This window comes from Diuraphis noxia, unplaced genomic scaffold (genome assembly GCF_037042655.1).
Source record: "Diuraphis noxia isolate RWA-SAM2 unplaced genomic scaffold, SU_Dnox_SAM2 contig0004, whole genome shotgun sequence".
NCBI classification, from domain to species: Eukaryota; Metazoa; Arthropoda; class Insecta; order Hemiptera; family Aphididae; genus Diuraphis; species Diuraphis noxia.
In genome coordinates this window covers 48,803,160-48,820,943 of record NW_028301714.1, presented here as the reverse complement: position 1 = coordinate 48,820,943, position 17,784 = coordinate 48,803,160, and the positions used below count along the sequence as shown (strand labels likewise).

At 30.0% G+C, this 17,784-nt stretch overlaps 1 protein-coding gene across 5 annotated transcripts in view; it reads right to left on the bottom strand.

Moving 5' to 3' along the window:
* Window positions 1–12,392: 12,392 nt before the first annotated feature.
* Pgant9 (polypeptide N-acetylgalactosaminyltransferase 9) overlaps window positions 12,393–17,784 on the bottom strand; it is a 129,310-nt gene continuing 123,918 nt past the window's right edge. For 4 of the 5 annotated variants that reach the window (XM_089225505.1, XM_089225502.1, XM_089225503.1 and 1 more), the window contains 4 exons: window positions 17,237–17,365; window positions 16,061–16,171; window positions 13,460–13,588; window positions 12,393–12,643 (listed from right to left, as the gene is read on the bottom strand). In XM_089225505.1, coding sequence (XP_089081631.1) covers window positions 12,479–12,643; window positions 13,460–13,588; window positions 16,061–16,171; window positions 17,237–17,365 — 534 coding nt within the window. In that variant the 3' untranslated portion in view covers window positions 12,393–12,478. Of the gene's footprint in view, window positions 12,644–13,459; window positions 13,589–15,491; window positions 15,588–16,060; window positions 16,172–17,236; window positions 17,366–17,784 lie in introns of all 5 variants that reach the window. The other variant, XM_089225506.1, reaches the window with a different exon arrangement.

Sequence of the window (17,784 nt, the reverse complement as noted above, 5' to 3'; positions counted from 1 at the left end):
TAAGGACATATTTCGAGTTTCCAGTTGTTTTATAGTATGAATCAAAAAACCAAAATTAGCAGAAATATATTTTAAATTATTATTTTCCATCAAAAATATATAGTATAAAGTACTTAAGTCCATTTAGAGAATGTAGATAATGTTTATCGGCTTAGAAAATAACAAATATTATTATTTTAGGCTTTCATCGATAGCGTATATATAGACTTATAGGGTATGTGAATGCCATTCAGATAAGGCAAATAATATTTGATGTCGTTGTAAATTGATGAAAAACCAAAAATACCCAAATATTTACGAAATATCCAGTTATTTACAAAATATGTGAATATATGTATTTTTACTCAAATATGTAAAAATATATAAAATAAAATTGGGCTTATTTTAATAAAAATGTCCGAATCGTGCACATTTTTTATCAGATTATAAATATCTCATTCCAAAAATATGTATTTACAATAAAATCCGTTACCTATAGTTATAATGGAGCGTGGACTGTGACATAATGTTTCGATAATGATATAAATGACGATAATTTAAAATAATCTGAAAATAATTAAAAAGTGTGCCAAGAATTTAAAATTGATTTAATTAATGTTGACTTTTTAGTATTTGAAGTTTCTATTCACAAGGCAATTAAGAAAATTTGGCTAGAAACATCGTTAAAGGGATGCCGGTTTCACCTAGGATAATCGTGGTGGCTAAAGGTGCAAGACCTGGGCTTAGCTTAAGAATATGGGTTGAATGAAGAAGTTGGCAACAATCCATCTTATATTTTTGGATTATCGTTTTTGAGTCCAAAGGAATTTGGTGATTTTTTTTTTTATTTAAACCATTAGAAATACAGCCGATTGATTCTAAAGTTATAGATTTTACTGACTATTTAATCAATAATTATATTTCGAAAGAATTACTAGTTCCCTTACAAATATTTATAAATTTTTAGATATTTTAAAGATAATTCAAACTGATACTGTAATGTTAATAAGAAGCTCGCTGATTTCTATACGTCCATAGAGGAAATAACGCTGAAACAATAGGTATTTTAATTGTTGAAAATCGTATAAAAAAATAAAATAACAAGGTTAGATTTTGTAAAAAGCTTAACTAATAAATGTAAGCCTAATTTTTGACTGAAAATTTAATTAACAACATTATTATTATCACCTATTATTTATTTATTTATCTGTATATATATATATATATATATATATATATGTATGTATATATAAATGAATTTCTGTCTTTCTGTCTTTTATGCATTCCTAAATGGCTGGACCGATTACGACGAAATTTGGAACAGAGATATATTAGGCCTATGGGCAGAAGATAAGCTAAATTCAAAGTGATAGGTCCAAATATCATTCTATCGAATATTTTAATTGTCAGACTTTTCTCGATAAAACGGATAAAATTACATAATAATAAACTAAATTGATTATTATTATTATAAGATTATTACTTAGTATATTTTAACCATTATCTATCTATTATATGTATAAAAAAATACTGCTATGTATCATAAATTCGTAATCAGTGATTACTAATCACAGGTATCGAATTTAACACACAGTTTGAGACATTTAAAAGGTAGGCTTTTTAACGGGCTACGAAATTCACGGGTTCAGCTAGTATACTATATTATGAATTATGTTGATTTTGATTAGATCTAAATGATTTAACATTTATTTACTTTTTTATAACATTTCATAAACAATTTTTTAATTGACTAGTAATTATATTTATTTATTTATTTTTGTTCGTTGTTTAAGAACCGCTGTTTAAAGTATACGAATTGTGACCTGTATTTTTTTGGGACGCAATTCGTGTATACCTTTTTTTACGCGGCGCAACTAAGGTGACCCCTAAATAAATACGATATTAATACCACATCATCTGTTTCCAGAGGGGAAAAAAACGATAACAGCATCCGTTATTAACGCCGAACGCTCGCAGTATGCCTTCAATAAATATTATAATACACATTATACACACACATATAATAATTCATTTGAAGTGCAATCCATCTAAATCCACGATACGCCTGAACTAAAACGAACTAATATCGTACTCGACGTCTCGACGTGAACCATATAAAAGAGTACTTATAAATAAGATATTATATTATGTTATGTTATACTCGTATAATATATATACCTAACTCGCTGATTGATTATCTTATCGACCACACGTCGAAATATTAACAGGTGGTCGATGACGCGAGAATAATAATATAATGTATTATACGCCTACCAGCCTTTTGCCTCTCGTAGAATCATATTATATTACAATACAGATTATAGGCGGAAGCCAGTTTTGCAGGATTTTGGTAATGGCGGTAATGTCAAGCCAGACGTCTGATTAAAACTTTAACCCTTTAGAGCCCGCCACTACCAGATATATCCATTGCGATTCCAGACAACTATATACTGTTAGATATTGATGTAGTGCTGGCAGTTGCGGTGTGCTTATAAGCACATGACATAATATTAATATAACGTATGTTAATTAATTATTGAAAAGTCAGTAGCCCGATTTGTGCAGGCCCCGCAGTTTATGATGCTGTGTAAATAATACGAGTATTTATATGTAGTTTTTTTAATGTAGTATTATGTATATGACATATTGCAATACGTCACGGTAAAAACTAAAAGAGAGGCCATAAGTCATATTATATTGGTATATTACATATTTAAAATAAACCGTTATAAAATATTCACACTACGTCTTGTAGTAGGTTACTGAGTTTAGTGAGTTTCCAATTAATTATAGCACGCTGCATTATATGTTATACGTATATACAACTATGACTCGTACCCCAAATAGGCGATTAAAATTGTTTCCGCAGAAAGAATTGCTCACATCATACACTATACGTTTATACACGTATTATAATATGGATACTTGAGAAAATATAAATAGGTTAATAGGTACATCGTACATGATCAAAAGTTGTTTGTCTACACACCACTCCACTTAAATATTTCTTTACTTCGCCTATATCATAGTTCTTCACTTCTTAATAGTTGTTATTACATTTTACGTTATGTTTATTACGTAATTGATACATATCACAGTAGCGGTTATAACTGACTTTTAAGAGGAGGGGGGGGGGTGGAAATTATAAAAATCATAGGGCAATAAGTCGTTGGAGAGCCCATAATTTTTCTCCAATATTTTGAAACAGCGCAAATACTTCAAATAGAACAAACCTTTTTTATTATACATAGTATCATTGATAGTATATTATGAAATTATCCAAAATAGGTTCACCTTGTACTTACAATTAAATAAAAAAAAGTATAGTCACAGATGCACAGTTAATCAACCATTTTAATAATAAAAATCTACAATAAAAGCATATGTCTTTTTTTTTGTTTAGCAAAACGTGTAATAATATTTGGAGTTTATGAGTATACAGCGTTTATTTTATTTTTAGATTTATATTAAGAGGACGCTACACCCGCATGTGTTGTCTTTATAAGTACGTAACATTGCAAAAACTGTTTCAAGCGGGAAAGAACCGGAGAAAGATACAGTTATAACTAAGAAACGAAATTTTCACCACATAAAAAAGAGAATTTTGTCTGTGTAATATCGTTTTTATTTATTCGATATCTGAACTACAAAAAAAGTTATTCTTGCTTAAAAAACACAAAATTAATGTAGGTATTATAAAACATTAAGAATTTTTTTTTTGTATAAGTGATATCGAAAAAATAAAAACGATATTGCACAGACAAAATATTTTCCTTTTTATGTGGTGAACATTTCGTTTCTCGGTTATAACTGTATCTTTCTCGGTTCTTTACCGCGCGAAACAGTTTTTGCAATGTTCCGCACTTGTAAGACGGAGACAACACATACGGGTGTAGCGTCCTCTTAAAATTATCGTAATATCAGAATGGGAAATCCATTACATTATTGAGATTATTCCTAGCAGCCATATAATATATATATATATATATATACCTATACATATATAAACAATGACCCGCGACGTTCCGAATAACATATTACGTAGTACGTACATATACTATAATAACGAAAATTAATAAAATGTACTACAATTATTTAAAAATATACCGTATTATATTGCGCAAGACAACTTTACAAATTGCTGATACTATTTCTATAAATTAGAAACACAAAAAAAAGTACCGTGATTAATACTTCTTTCAATAATTTATTATAAAATTTCAATAATAATTTATTATAAAAAAACACTCTCCAATTTAATTAATTTTGAATGTTCATATTACTTAGAGAAATTGTTTTGTTTCATATCATTATAGTCCGTAGAATGTTGAAGATGTTATTAGAAAAACAAAAAAATAAGATTATGAAGAATTTCCTTTTTTTTATTGATAAATAAATAAAAACTAATTTATTTATTTTAAATTTATATTATACTACATACTAATCATTTAGGGGAAACTTAAGTCCTGGTATTTAGTCATGAATAACCATTATAATAATTATAATAATTATTAAAACGATTATCATGGACTGTGGTCGATTCAATTTATATCTAAATAAATAATAATACATATTAATATTATATACAATAATTTAGTTTTACTAATATTATTGTTTATTTACACACATATGCTGCTTAATGTCGTATAGTTTTTACTCATACTTTGGCAGTGACTTTTCAATTTTTATTTTAAATACGTCACATTTTAGGTAGCCTTATTTGAGGAACACCTTGCACATTGTAATTATAATAATTACCAAACTGGTAAGATCAGGTTTTCACAATTCTATAAATAATTCTATTCATATATGAGTAAATTAATTATTAACTTACTTGTTTATTAATTTGTGATTAATTATAATTAATTGTAATACCGATTGATAATAGAAATTAGAACAATATGTTACCGTTTATTCAGCAATTCAGTAAGGATTAAATTTGCATTATCTATATATTCAATAACATTAATTAGGTAACAAAGATATTATAATAATTTGATTAGGAGTTGCGGACAAAATATACTCATCAACGCAGTCAATAATACCTACTACTAAATATTAAATGTGCAAATGCTGCAGTGCCTGTGATATGGCTATACATAACACTTGGGTGATCCATATTACGCCACTAGGTAACATATTAAGAGGATGTAGCCCATTTCTCTCTCACTCTCTCTCTCTCTCTCTCTCTCTCTCTCTCTCTCTCTCTGACCCACGAGCAGCATAACATATTTTACGTTGATTATGGTGATTATTATCATAATCATTTCTAAAATTAGAGTGAAAAGACCTCTTTTTTTAAACTCAAACTGTTTTAAAAAAGAACAATTAGAACAACTGAAGTAATAGATAGTAATAAAAATAAAAATGATACAAATAGATAAATATAATCAGAACGTAGAAGCCTCCCAGTGGAAGTATTATAATAATAAAAAAAAAATGAACACGAATATTAAGATTGAATTAGTTTGTCAGTAGGTTTTTACACCACTTGTACTTTAGTTGTTTGAGAGGATTTCCAGGGATAGTAAAGGAAAAAATATCATGTATGAGTGGGTTTCTGTGGTTTAAGAGGTGGTTATGGAATCCTTTGTAGTGTGTTTTAGTCACGTCTGCAACAAAGGGTATGGAGAGGTCATGATGGAGTGTGTGTTTGGAAACGTAGTAAGGTGCTTTAGTGATTTGACTTAAAGTTTTGGATTCATAGGTTTGTATTCTATTGATGTTAGTAGGTTTTGCTGACCCCCAGAGCTTTATACCATAGACCCATATTGGTTTAAGTAGCATTTTGTATATAAGGAGCTTGTTGTTCAGATAAATATGTTTAGAGGTCAGTAGGTGTCGCAGATGGCGGTGACGATCATTGAGCGTTAAACGTTTGGAGTGTATATGAGAAGTCCATATGAGCTGGTAGTCTTGGGTTAGTCCAAGATATTTGACGGTTTGAGAGTAGGGTAGAGGTTGATTATTGAAGAATAGTTGTGGACAATCTCTGGGGCGTAGTGTGAAGGGTAGAGTGGAGCGATTTTGTTTGGTTTAATTTCTGGCCACATTTTGTGAACCATGAGGCTAGTAGGTCAAGATGAGTTTGCATAAAAGAGGCAGCTATGTTTGGGTCAAAGTGGCATGCAAGTAGTGCTTTGTCTTCAGTAAAGCCGGCTACCATTGTGTTTTAACTTTTAAGTATTGAGTTAGTCCATGGCGTAGAAGTTAAAAAGGAGTGGTGCAATAACTGCACCTTGCGGGACAAGTGCTTTTATCTTAGAAATATTTTAAAGAGTTGTTCTTTAGCGCACAGAGAAGTGGCGATCACTAAGATTTGATTTTATAAGTAGATACAAGTATAGTGGGAAAATTGCTTTAATTTTGTGGAGGGGCCCTTGGTGCTAAACTCGATCAAATAACTGCTAAACGTCCAAAAACACTCCTATGCATATGAGATTTTCTTCAAGAGAAAAAAAAGATCTTATCTACAAGACGGGGTGGATCTGATGTATTTTAGAATAATTGTGGTTAAATCATCCGAATTGAGTGTTGGGAAGGTTTGTTTAAATGATTGGTAGGAGACGATTAAGGTTCAGTTATTCTAAAATTTTTGAGAGATAGAACGAGAAGCTGATTGGTTTGAACGATTGAGGCATTTCTGTGGGTTTGCCTAGCTTATGCATTATTATTATGATTGGATATTTCTAGAGTAAAGGAAAGTATATGAGCCTTATCATAGAATTGTATATGAAAGTGAAGAACAGTAAAGCCTTTTTTGGGAGATGAACTGCAACTTCGGATGTGATTAAATCGTAACTGGGAGATTTGTGTTTTGTGATTTATTAATTAGATATGCAACTTCATGAAGAGATTTATGTTTGGGTGGCATTGTCATAGGCGAAAGAGAGTCAAGAGATGTGTTTATTTTGTCAACTTTGGTGGGGCTGAGTAATGACTAATGAGTAGTGTAGTTTAAATAGATAAAGATAATATGAGAGGTGTTCGCGGAAAATGCTTGCTTTTTTTCGTCGCTTGTTGTTCAGGTACCGTCTGGATTTTTAAAGACGTATGTATGTTTGTGGTGGAGTTTGAATAAGTTTGTATAGTATATTTTTGGTAGTTTTCCATATCGAGTTGTCTTTTTTGGTGACTGAGGAGAGATGTTTATTAAAACTTTCTTTTCGAATTTCGGAGAGGGTGCGTTTTCATTTTTTTGTTAGATTATTATAGTGGCGTTTGCCAGAGGGATACTGGGTTCTTTACCAGCTAGCTCTAGCTCGATGCTTAATAGCAATTAGATGTCTAGCGTAGGTAGGGAGATTTTGATTTATGGATTTTGGTGGTATTGGAGTAGACGAAGACCAGGTGGCTGTTCCAAGACAGTTTGGATGGAAGTGGTAAACAACGAGTTAATTGCATCATCACTATCGGAGGGAGATTTAAGTCAAGTTTTTAGATTTATTTGTTTATCTAAAGTAAGTTTAAATCGTTCCCAATTTATGTGGCCATTTGTGAAGGAGAGAGAGGTTTAATGGGTGTCAAATGTAAGCAGAACAGGGTTTTCGTTATGTAAAATCGAGCATGTCAGATCTTTTCCTGGGGGAGTTGGGCCAGTATGTGGGAGAAGGGGATAAGAGTATTTTATATTGCTGGAGTGTTATTATACGGTGTAAGAGGTTACCACGGGGATTGTTATTTGTATGGCATCCACAATGAGTATGCTTAGCATTTTTATCTCCTCCTATTACGAATTTTGATCCGAGATAATGAAAATAGTCGTTAAATTGATTTGGTGTTATATTCTGACGTTGTGGGTAGTACGTTGCTGATATTGTAATAAGTCGGTGGTTCAGCGTTAAAGATATGGTACAAGCTTGTATATGTTGGGTTTGGTAATTATGTTAAGTGTAGAATTGGAGTGTGGATCTGATGATTATTGATGCTCCAGCGTGGGCTGTGTCGCTAGGATGGCAGACGTGAAAGCATTTATAGCCGGGTAATTTAAGAGTAGATGTGTTGGTTAATTTTTTTTTTTAAATTCAGAAATTAGTGCGACGTCAATTCTTTTGTTTTGTAGTGTTGCTATTAATACATTTTTATGTCTTTTGAGTTCGTTTGCGTTCCAGAAAAGTTCTCTTGGAAAATTTAAAGGTAAGATTATTATTCAGGGCATCTCATAGGATTCTTATTATATTTTAAGACGATTTGAGTATTTTAAGACATACAAACCATTTATAATTTTAAAATACTCATAACTCACTTTAAAATTGAAATATAATAAAAGTCTATGAGATGCTCTCGATAATAATCTTACTTTTAAATTTTAAATTCTTAACTATAACAAATTGAACTTTATTGGTAATATCATATAATATTTATTAAATTATATTAAAATTAAATACTAGCCAAAGCCCACACGTGCTGTAGTAATGCTTATATTATTATAATAAAATGGAAATATATGTTACGTTTTTAATTTTTTTACTTCTTATTCTGTTCTTTGCCACTTTCTAATACGTCAAACATTTGACAATAATCCATTAAAAATCTGCTCTTTTTCGATATTATTTTATCATCCAACATACCCTTATTTTCATTCAGTTCACTGGCGATTGGCACCGGGGAATCAGCAGCGCATATAATATATTTTACAAAAGTTGTATTATCGTTCATGTTTATGAAATCGAGTCAGTCAAGTGGTCAAACAATCATAAATCTAAATGTGCAATAATGCACTATAGTTTGCATATAGGTATTTAAATTTTAAATAAACCATTGTATTGTTTTTTACTTACTTAGGTAGTGAATATAATATATTTTTTTACTGCCACAACGGAAATAATGCATCGTGTAGCATGATTGACCATTAGTAATTATCATTATAATTATTTATTTACTGAAATAATTCAATATTCACATATATTATTATTTATTGCATCACAACTGATATTTTTGAATTTCACTTTGGCATATTCGTATGTTATTATTTACCTAAGAATTTTCGTAATAGGTAGGTCCTATATATCAATCTATATTAATAATTATCAATTATATGCATTGATGATACATTGTGTTCAATGCAATAGGCAATAGGCAATAGCTGTTGAGAAACACAAGAAACAAAGAGGGTTTCTCGAAATAATAATAATTATAACAATAATCATATAATAGTTGATGGAAACAGGGCTATATTTTAATTCGAGTAAGGGAGACCGGGTTTAATTGTAACATAGGTGTAAAGTATAGGTATTATGTAGATTGCTTTTATAGAATTTTAATAGATTTCGTTAGATTTTTAAAAAAAGATTTCTATATATTTTGTTGTTATCAGAATCATTTAACAATTCTTAACGCGATAACAATCATAAAACTGATTTTATCACTAAAAAAATATTTTATTACTTTACTATTTAGTTTGTTATCACAGTTATAAAACTTGATAACAAATTTAAGTTATACATTAATCCTAAAGTTGTGGAGATTATGTTGCCACAACGCTCATTAGTCTAAGTAATATACAACTTTTTTAACTAACATAAATATCAAGAAAAGTAATGTTGGGGTACAAAGTAACGGACTGGTTGTAACACATTTTTTCCACACATAATAATAATTTCTAACAATTTCTCAATGTAATTATATCACACTTAAATTGAATTTAAATAATACATTATTAATACATTTAAAATAATTAATTTTTTTAAGTGTATATATTATATATATTGATGTTATTAATAAATATTTAAGTTGTAATACCTGCTTATTTGTAAAAAATATATAACATGACACAGATGACTATTTTATTTTAAAAATGTATATTATTATTATTACTATTCTCACAAAATTGTTTATTTTGAAATATTGTATTTATTTTTTAAATACACAAAAATCAAATAGGTAGGTACCTAATATATTTGTGTTACAACCAACTCCAGTACTAAAGTACATTGTAACAAAAAAAAAAAAAAAAATCATGATATTAAACTCAATATCAATTGAAGTTATTATTACTAAAGGTCCATAATGCATATTATGAGTCAAAACAACATTCTCTATCTATTGGTATAAGAAATAATTGATGATGAATGTAATTTCTTAAGATACAGCTACAAATATGAAAAGTATTACAATTAGACCCGATCTACCCTACACTGCAGAGACCCGACGACGAATCGTTGCGATAAATAACTGTGAGGTTTTGTTGTGCCTCGGATAACCATGGATAATTGAATAATTCAATTATACGGCTGTATGTGTGTGTATGTGTGTGTGTGTCAGAACGACTCTGTACATTATATTCCCAACGATGACAATAAAACGCACTCCGATATTGTAGGCGCGGTACAGATTAAAAGGGTTCTACACGTGGGGCACCGTTGGTAAAAAATATTGGATTTGTTACCCGTCCTCCGCACCCGTGTTCGGAATTCAATTTTCATCGGATGAAAAAAAAAATAATTCGTCATAACGTCAATGTTGGCTATGTGCTTAACTGTTTTTGGTTTTTTTGCGATTTGTTCCGCTCCGATATTATCAAACAGAAAACGCATTACTTATCCTCGTGTGCGAATGTCGACGGCAGCGAAAAGTCATATTAATTCACAGTGAATAATATAATACGTAATGGAAAATATAAATAATTATAAATGATAAGTATTAATTATATACTACCTGTATATACAGAAAAAAATAATCACTATTAAGCAGGGCCTTGCACCCGATTTAACCCGAACCCCTAACACCCCTAAACACCTTTAAAAAATCAAACACCCGAAACACGTAGAACCCGAATGATTCTGTTTTCAAAACACCCGTATTAACCAAAACCCGAATAAATATTCGGGTTAACCCGAAATCCCGAATAATTTTTTTTTCATTCTTCATGCAACATATCATTTTTTCTTGTGACGAGTTCGATTTTGTAGAGTTAAATAATCAATAATAATAATAACAGAAACAATCTTACAAACAATCATAGGTAATTTCTTGAAAATAAGATCCATTAAAATGTTTAATAATTTAATTGATTCTGATTAAGTATTTAAAATATTAAAATATTAAGTATTTAATTATGGCCCTATGGCCATCTATTTTAAACATTTTAATATTTTATTACTTATTATATCCATCGGCTTGGCATGTGGTTAATTGTACATTTGTAATTTGTATCACATTCGGTCTACGAGTTTATGACTCGTATTTAAATAGCCATTGAGCTCCAGCCAGCTCTGGTTAGTAGTTAATGTAGGTATTTGTTAGGTTATTTGAGTTAACACTTAATATCAATGTTTAAAATAGAAAACAGATAAGTATTTGGAAACTTATATAATGTTTGTTAAGAGCTTAAGAGCTTAAGGTACATATAGATATTAAAAACTGGATTTCGTGGACTCTAATGCCTATAATAAAACGAATAGGTAGTTAAATAATTAGTTTCCCATCGTCTTATTTCTTATAGTTCATAGAAAAAGGTAACTACTGTACATTAATTAGGTAATTAGGTTTAGTTAAAAACAAATTTGGGTAAAACATTTATATTTTATTATAAATAACATAAACATAAACACTTTCTGTTGTTTTTTTTTTTTTTTTTTTTGGGGGGGGATCATCAAACGTTCTGTTTTATCCAGATTTCTCAGCACCCATATTAACCAATATTAACCCGAATAATAACGGTTTTGAAAACCCAAATGCTTGTTTAAATTTTTTATTCGGGTGTTTGAACACCCAAATACATCCAGCACCCGAAACCCGAATAAATGATTCGGGTGCAAGGCCCTGCTATTAAGTCTTGTAACGAGTTCCCGCCAAAGAACTACAATCAGTATAAACGCAACAGTGATATTTAAATATATTTTATCAATTTTTATTAAATATAAATAACAATTAAAAGGAATAATTATATATATGTTCATTGTTCAAATAGTAATACATAATAGTATAATGATCGTTCATATAATATTTGTTCGCATTCCGGAGAAAGTGTACAAACGAATAGAGCTTATAATATTATATATAAAATAATAATTTTATCATAATAATATATAACACGTACGTTACATAGACATAATTATTTATGTACACTGAAAATAATAATAATAATAATAATCAACACAAATTGCTTATAAACAAAAAATGATTTGGACGAAATTAAAAAAAAAAAATGGAAATGTCATGAGGGAATGTTTTGTTCGTCGTATAGCCGCAATACTGTTTAAGTACAATCATATAGTATATAATACATAGAGATAATAATTATTAAAAAAAAAAATATATAGTTTACATAAAAAAGAACGCGTTATGTACAAGTCGCTGGATTTGTTTGAGCGCCACAACGTTTCGTTGTTCGAACAAAGGTATACATAATCGTAAAAACAAAACGACCATCGACGGAGCTCGGTAGTTTTGTAATGGGAAAAATTTTGATCAAAACAAAAAAAAAAAAAAAATAATACAAAACAAAATAATAATAATATAGGAAGTAATTCTAATATAATTTTTTTGTTAGAAGTCTTTAATGCCTCATGTGACTGTCTTCGGTGGCCAAAGTCGCGTTAAAGTTTTCAAAAAGCCACATTTGTCTGGACAGCATTAAGTCACATTCTTCCATGAGCAGCTTGTCTTTGGTGCTATTGATGGATAGACACTTTCTACTGCTACCATGCCGTAGCTGTTTAGTCTACATAAATTTCCAAATAAAAAATTATTGAACATTTTTAATTGCGAAATCTTAAATTAAGTATAAAAATAGAAAATCTAGAATTCAATAAAAAATTTAATTTATTTTAAACTTCAAATTAGGTTTTATTTTAATGCATTATAGGAAAGATTAGACTCATCTCCAACTTAAATACTTAGTTAAGTTTAATGTGACCTTTAGTGATGATGAAGAAGCGTATCTAGACCATTTTATTGAAAAGTGTTATTATTTAAAACTGTGTTATTGTCAAACTTGTACTGGTTTTCTAAAATAACTTTGTGTTTCATTTTATTGAACGCGTAAAAAAAAGCTCTTTGTTCTTCACATAATTTTGTTTTCAACAAAGATAAAATAAATTATGTTTGTACGAACAAAAACGAATTTTGATATGAATATAACGAAGTAGTATATTAAGTATATACACACCCCAAAGAAAACGGTTGTCTATAACACTGCTGGTAAAAATAATACTATAGCTGTTTGATCAATTGTCAGCCTTTATTATTTTTTATTTTATACAAATGTTTGTATATTCACCTACTTTCCATCTACCAACGATTAGTTTATTTTTTTATGCGATTAAATAATCATTAATTTAAAAGGGGACATTTTATTAACGATTTTCAGTTCACAACGCATATATGTATGGAAAATTGCTAAAGAGAAAATTTATTTTCAATCTATATATAACACACTCCAAAATTCCCATAGTATTAAACAAAACATAAATGAACTCATCACTGCATATTATTATATTGTACGTTTTACATGAAAAATGATTTTGTCAATACTCACTCTATGGTCGTAGTTCCAATACTGGTTTCCCTTAGATCCGTGGCACGGGTATAAGATTACGTCGCTGCCAGCGTAGTCCAAGCACGACTCGTCCCTCCTGATCTCTCCGATCTTACTGAGCATCCAGTACTAAAGTCATTTAGCATAAAACACGCAATCAGTATAATTAATAAAGTTGAGCACAGGGCTGGGGGACATTATTTAAATGAACAAGTCGGCCGAGTACGGTAAAACCAACATCCAGGGAAGAATGTTTGAGGGATGAATAAAATGACGAATAATCATGTAAATTGTATATGTATATTAACATACACACACGTCGACATTTCATAGCTAAATATGTTTGTATATAGTATATTTTCGCGTGTGTACGTTAGTATAAAGTTAAATATAGAGTACAAAGAAGGAAGATGATAAAATTATACGAGGAACGTGCATGATGCATTGCATTTGTGTATTAGTAAAATATTAAAGTAGCATTGATAATAATGTCTGTATATTAAGTAGAATGTTAATTTTGCAAGACTTTCTATGACTTAATAATTGCAATGATGACGGATAGCATGCGCGCGCGCTCGTGCAGTGCAGTTTTCCCAACGTAATGCATTCAAAATGTCACCGTTTCCAGTACCTAATGAGAATTATGACACTGATGGTACGGACATATTATTATACTCATTATTATCATTGCGTCATATTAAGTTAGCACCGCGCAGATTGTGTTACGCATCACGAAGAGATATGATTTTTGCGCGCACGGTCCCATAAAAAAACCAATCCACAAAACTGAATACTACAAACTACAACGAAATATTGAAATATTATTATCAACGATAGTAGTGCAAGATCATAAAAATATTATCATGCACGTGTATGATATTATCGTGACGTCGTGTCATCGTTAAGTGGTGCGGTTGCGCGCAAACACCTCTCATTAAAGGTCCTACGATTTTTTGAAACGCTCTTACAACTACAGTGCCAGTCGTAATAAGATATAATCATGTTTAGGGGCGTGCTTGCAACGGGTCGGAAGTAAAAGCGGACGGAGCAAAAAAAGCGAAAAAATTAATAACACCACCAAGTTTAAAAAATGCAAACAGACGACAGAGTGTACACCTACAAGCTTGTGGTTTTTGTTTAAAATAAGAATTTTAAGAATTCTTCCTTATTTTGTTTTTTTTTTTTTTTAAATATTTTTTTTATACTTATATAGTTAATATAAGCCATTAGATTACCACTTTTTTGCAACTTTTAACTAGGCTTAATAATTTTTTTTTCTTAATGTTAATTTTATACTCTTTTGAAATGTTGAAGTAGAGCGTTCTGTATAAAAAATGTTTATGTGTTGACATATCGTCTATCGAACATTATCACCAACTATTTATTACTATAACGTGGGGGTATTAAAGATACAAATAAAAGTGGTAGAGAAAATATTTAGGAGTTATCATTAAAAAAAAAATGTTCTGTTTGAAATTTAAAAGTAAAGTTTTTCAGTTAAAAAAAATATATATACATATAAATATTTAAAACCACTATGCTAGTAAATTTAGTTTCATCTAGCTTTAAATAATTTTTAAATGAGTTTTCAAACTATTGATAAAAACGTTGTAAAATCCATGCATATGTTGTTAGCCTACTTCATAAAAAGTAGAAAGTTTATTTATTTACGTTGGTACCTATATAAATATATTATATAATAGCTGATGGGACAATGCGTTTCGACACCGAACTATAATGAACGTAGAAATAACGTTCGAGTTTAATCCGAAAAACTTGTGGAAAATGGTATAGGTAGGCACATTATTATTTTAAAATGCACTGCACAGACATTTTGCGTAATGGGTTTTTATTTTTTAATCTCAAACCAGAAGCTTTTTTTTTATTTTTCGGATTACCAGCACCAACAGCTAATGTTATCCGAAAATGTTTTAGTTTATGTATAATGCGAATTACGCACATCAAATCGTTAATCTATCTAGTCGATATGTATGAATCAATATACCATGTGTGTATGTGATTTAATTTTTACCTGATTACCACCTTGTTGGTGGCACTGCCACAAATCGACGGGCTTGTTGGCATCGCCTTTCGAGTCTACGCACATATTCGACACAACGTTTTTTATCTATAATGCGGGGTAAAAAAAAAAAACAAACAAACAAAACAAAACAATATGAATACAAGCAAAATAGAAATGGATGAACGCGGCATTTCACGTTCGGACCATACGATAACGTTGTGTGTTTTAAGTACACGAGTCGGGTAATAATTTTAGGCTATATATATATATTTATAGTCATTAGTCATTAGTCACCTATTGCTGGTCATATATTAAGTTATATAAAGTGGGAGTATAAAAGTCTCTACTACACATGAACAGTGCACATGATTGACCTAACGTTTATTTCTTTAACTTAATTATTTCATTAAAAATAAAAACGGATCATCATCATCGTTCAGAAACGAATGTGCAAGAAGGACGCGCAAAAGACAGGAAAACTTGACAGGATGTGTTGATTCATATTGTACCGGCTCGACCTCGACAACCTTGTATGGAAAACACATCTCTGTGCCGTAAGAGAAAGGTAAAATTCCCACCTGATTGCCACCCATTTTGTGACAGGGGTATAGTCCGGCCGGTTTGTTGAGGTCGGTTTTTCTGGCCGGTGAGTCCAGACAAGTTTTGTTGCCGTATCCTAAATTGCGCACCTGATTCCCAATGCACAAATTTAATTAAACAACGTTTAAAATATTACACACAATTAATATAGATTATAATAATATAATATCATACCATACGTGTAATAATGTAAATAATAGCGAGCCGTTTTACTATATCTAGAAAATTGTTGTAAAATATAAAGAATTTAAAAATAATTCGCTCTAACGTTATGAAACATATGTTTGGAATATAAACATGTCGAATTGATAATCGTATAGCAATAATTAGTATCTTTCATGTTATTTGTTACGTTTTAAGTTTGTATGGAAAAATAATCATATTTAATTGTTGCAATTGGTCAAACAAATGTTATTTTACTAATGAATGATTTACAACAATATATCCTATTAGGTCTGTAATTATTGAAAGTAGTTGGTATGATTAATTTATGAACATTTTCAGCGTTTATTTAAAGAGTAACTATTTCCACGGAAAACGATCTAATTGCATCAATTTGTTTCAAAATATTTGTACAACATTCAATATGGTCTGTAGGGATTCGTTTCGTGTTTTGTTTATAATATTAAACACAGTTATGCGAAGCATAAAAACGCTAAATAAAATATGAAAGTCGGAAATAAGTAATTTGATGTTTGAAAAAATGTAGATATACTTAATGAAAGATAAAAAAATATTGTTATTTATAGTACCTACATTTATACACAAGAAACATTACTAGGGGTTTGAATTCGTAAATATTATATGTTATTACTTATACAATTTCGTATAATGTACGCCCGATATTATTAGGTGCGTTAAATAAATACGAAGTTAATGAAAAATAAATGTGGTCGGAACAAAAGTTTCAAAATGTTTCATCTGATGGAGAGAAATCCACTTAGAAAAGAACCAGACAGTAATTGTTTTCCGCGGGTCAATGAAATGAAATACATACGAAATAGTATTTTCCAATCAAACGAAATAAGAAAATATTACAGGGGTCTAGGAAGTTTGTAAGATAAACTTATTTCCCTAAAAACTTTTTTGAGAGATGATGACTGTGACCTAAGTATATATATTCCCAGACTGGTACACGATGTATGTTTTTTTACCTCTCCAGACGCCACGGCATCGCCTGGTATGAAAAGTTCTGGGTATATGTTCTCCAAATACCATTTGAACGACTTGCACTTCAACTTTCTTCTCAGTTCTTTGCGAGACGTTATGTCACCATAATCACCCTGTATCAAACAAAATCATGTCTTTTATATAATATGAAAACAGTAAAAAATACATTTGATGTTAGTAGTCATTATAAGATAATTGGACTTTTCATTTCGAATGTCAATTTAAAATTAATACGTGAATACATCAGTTATTCTAGCGCGATCGCCTTTTTTAAACAAGATTATTCAATTATCTATATGAAATCATACTTCGCGGTTCTTCTTGAACACAGTTTAGCACACAGCCAATGAATATGTTTATACTTTGAATAGAGTCGAGTAAATAATTGTCTTATCACTCAGCCGGTGAATTTCACGCTGATAAATTTTGACGACAATAAAAATAATACTTTTGTAATTATTGCCATATTTAAACGTTACGCGTCGGATGGATGATGTAATAAACGACGAAAGGTTAGATTATTTGATTTTGT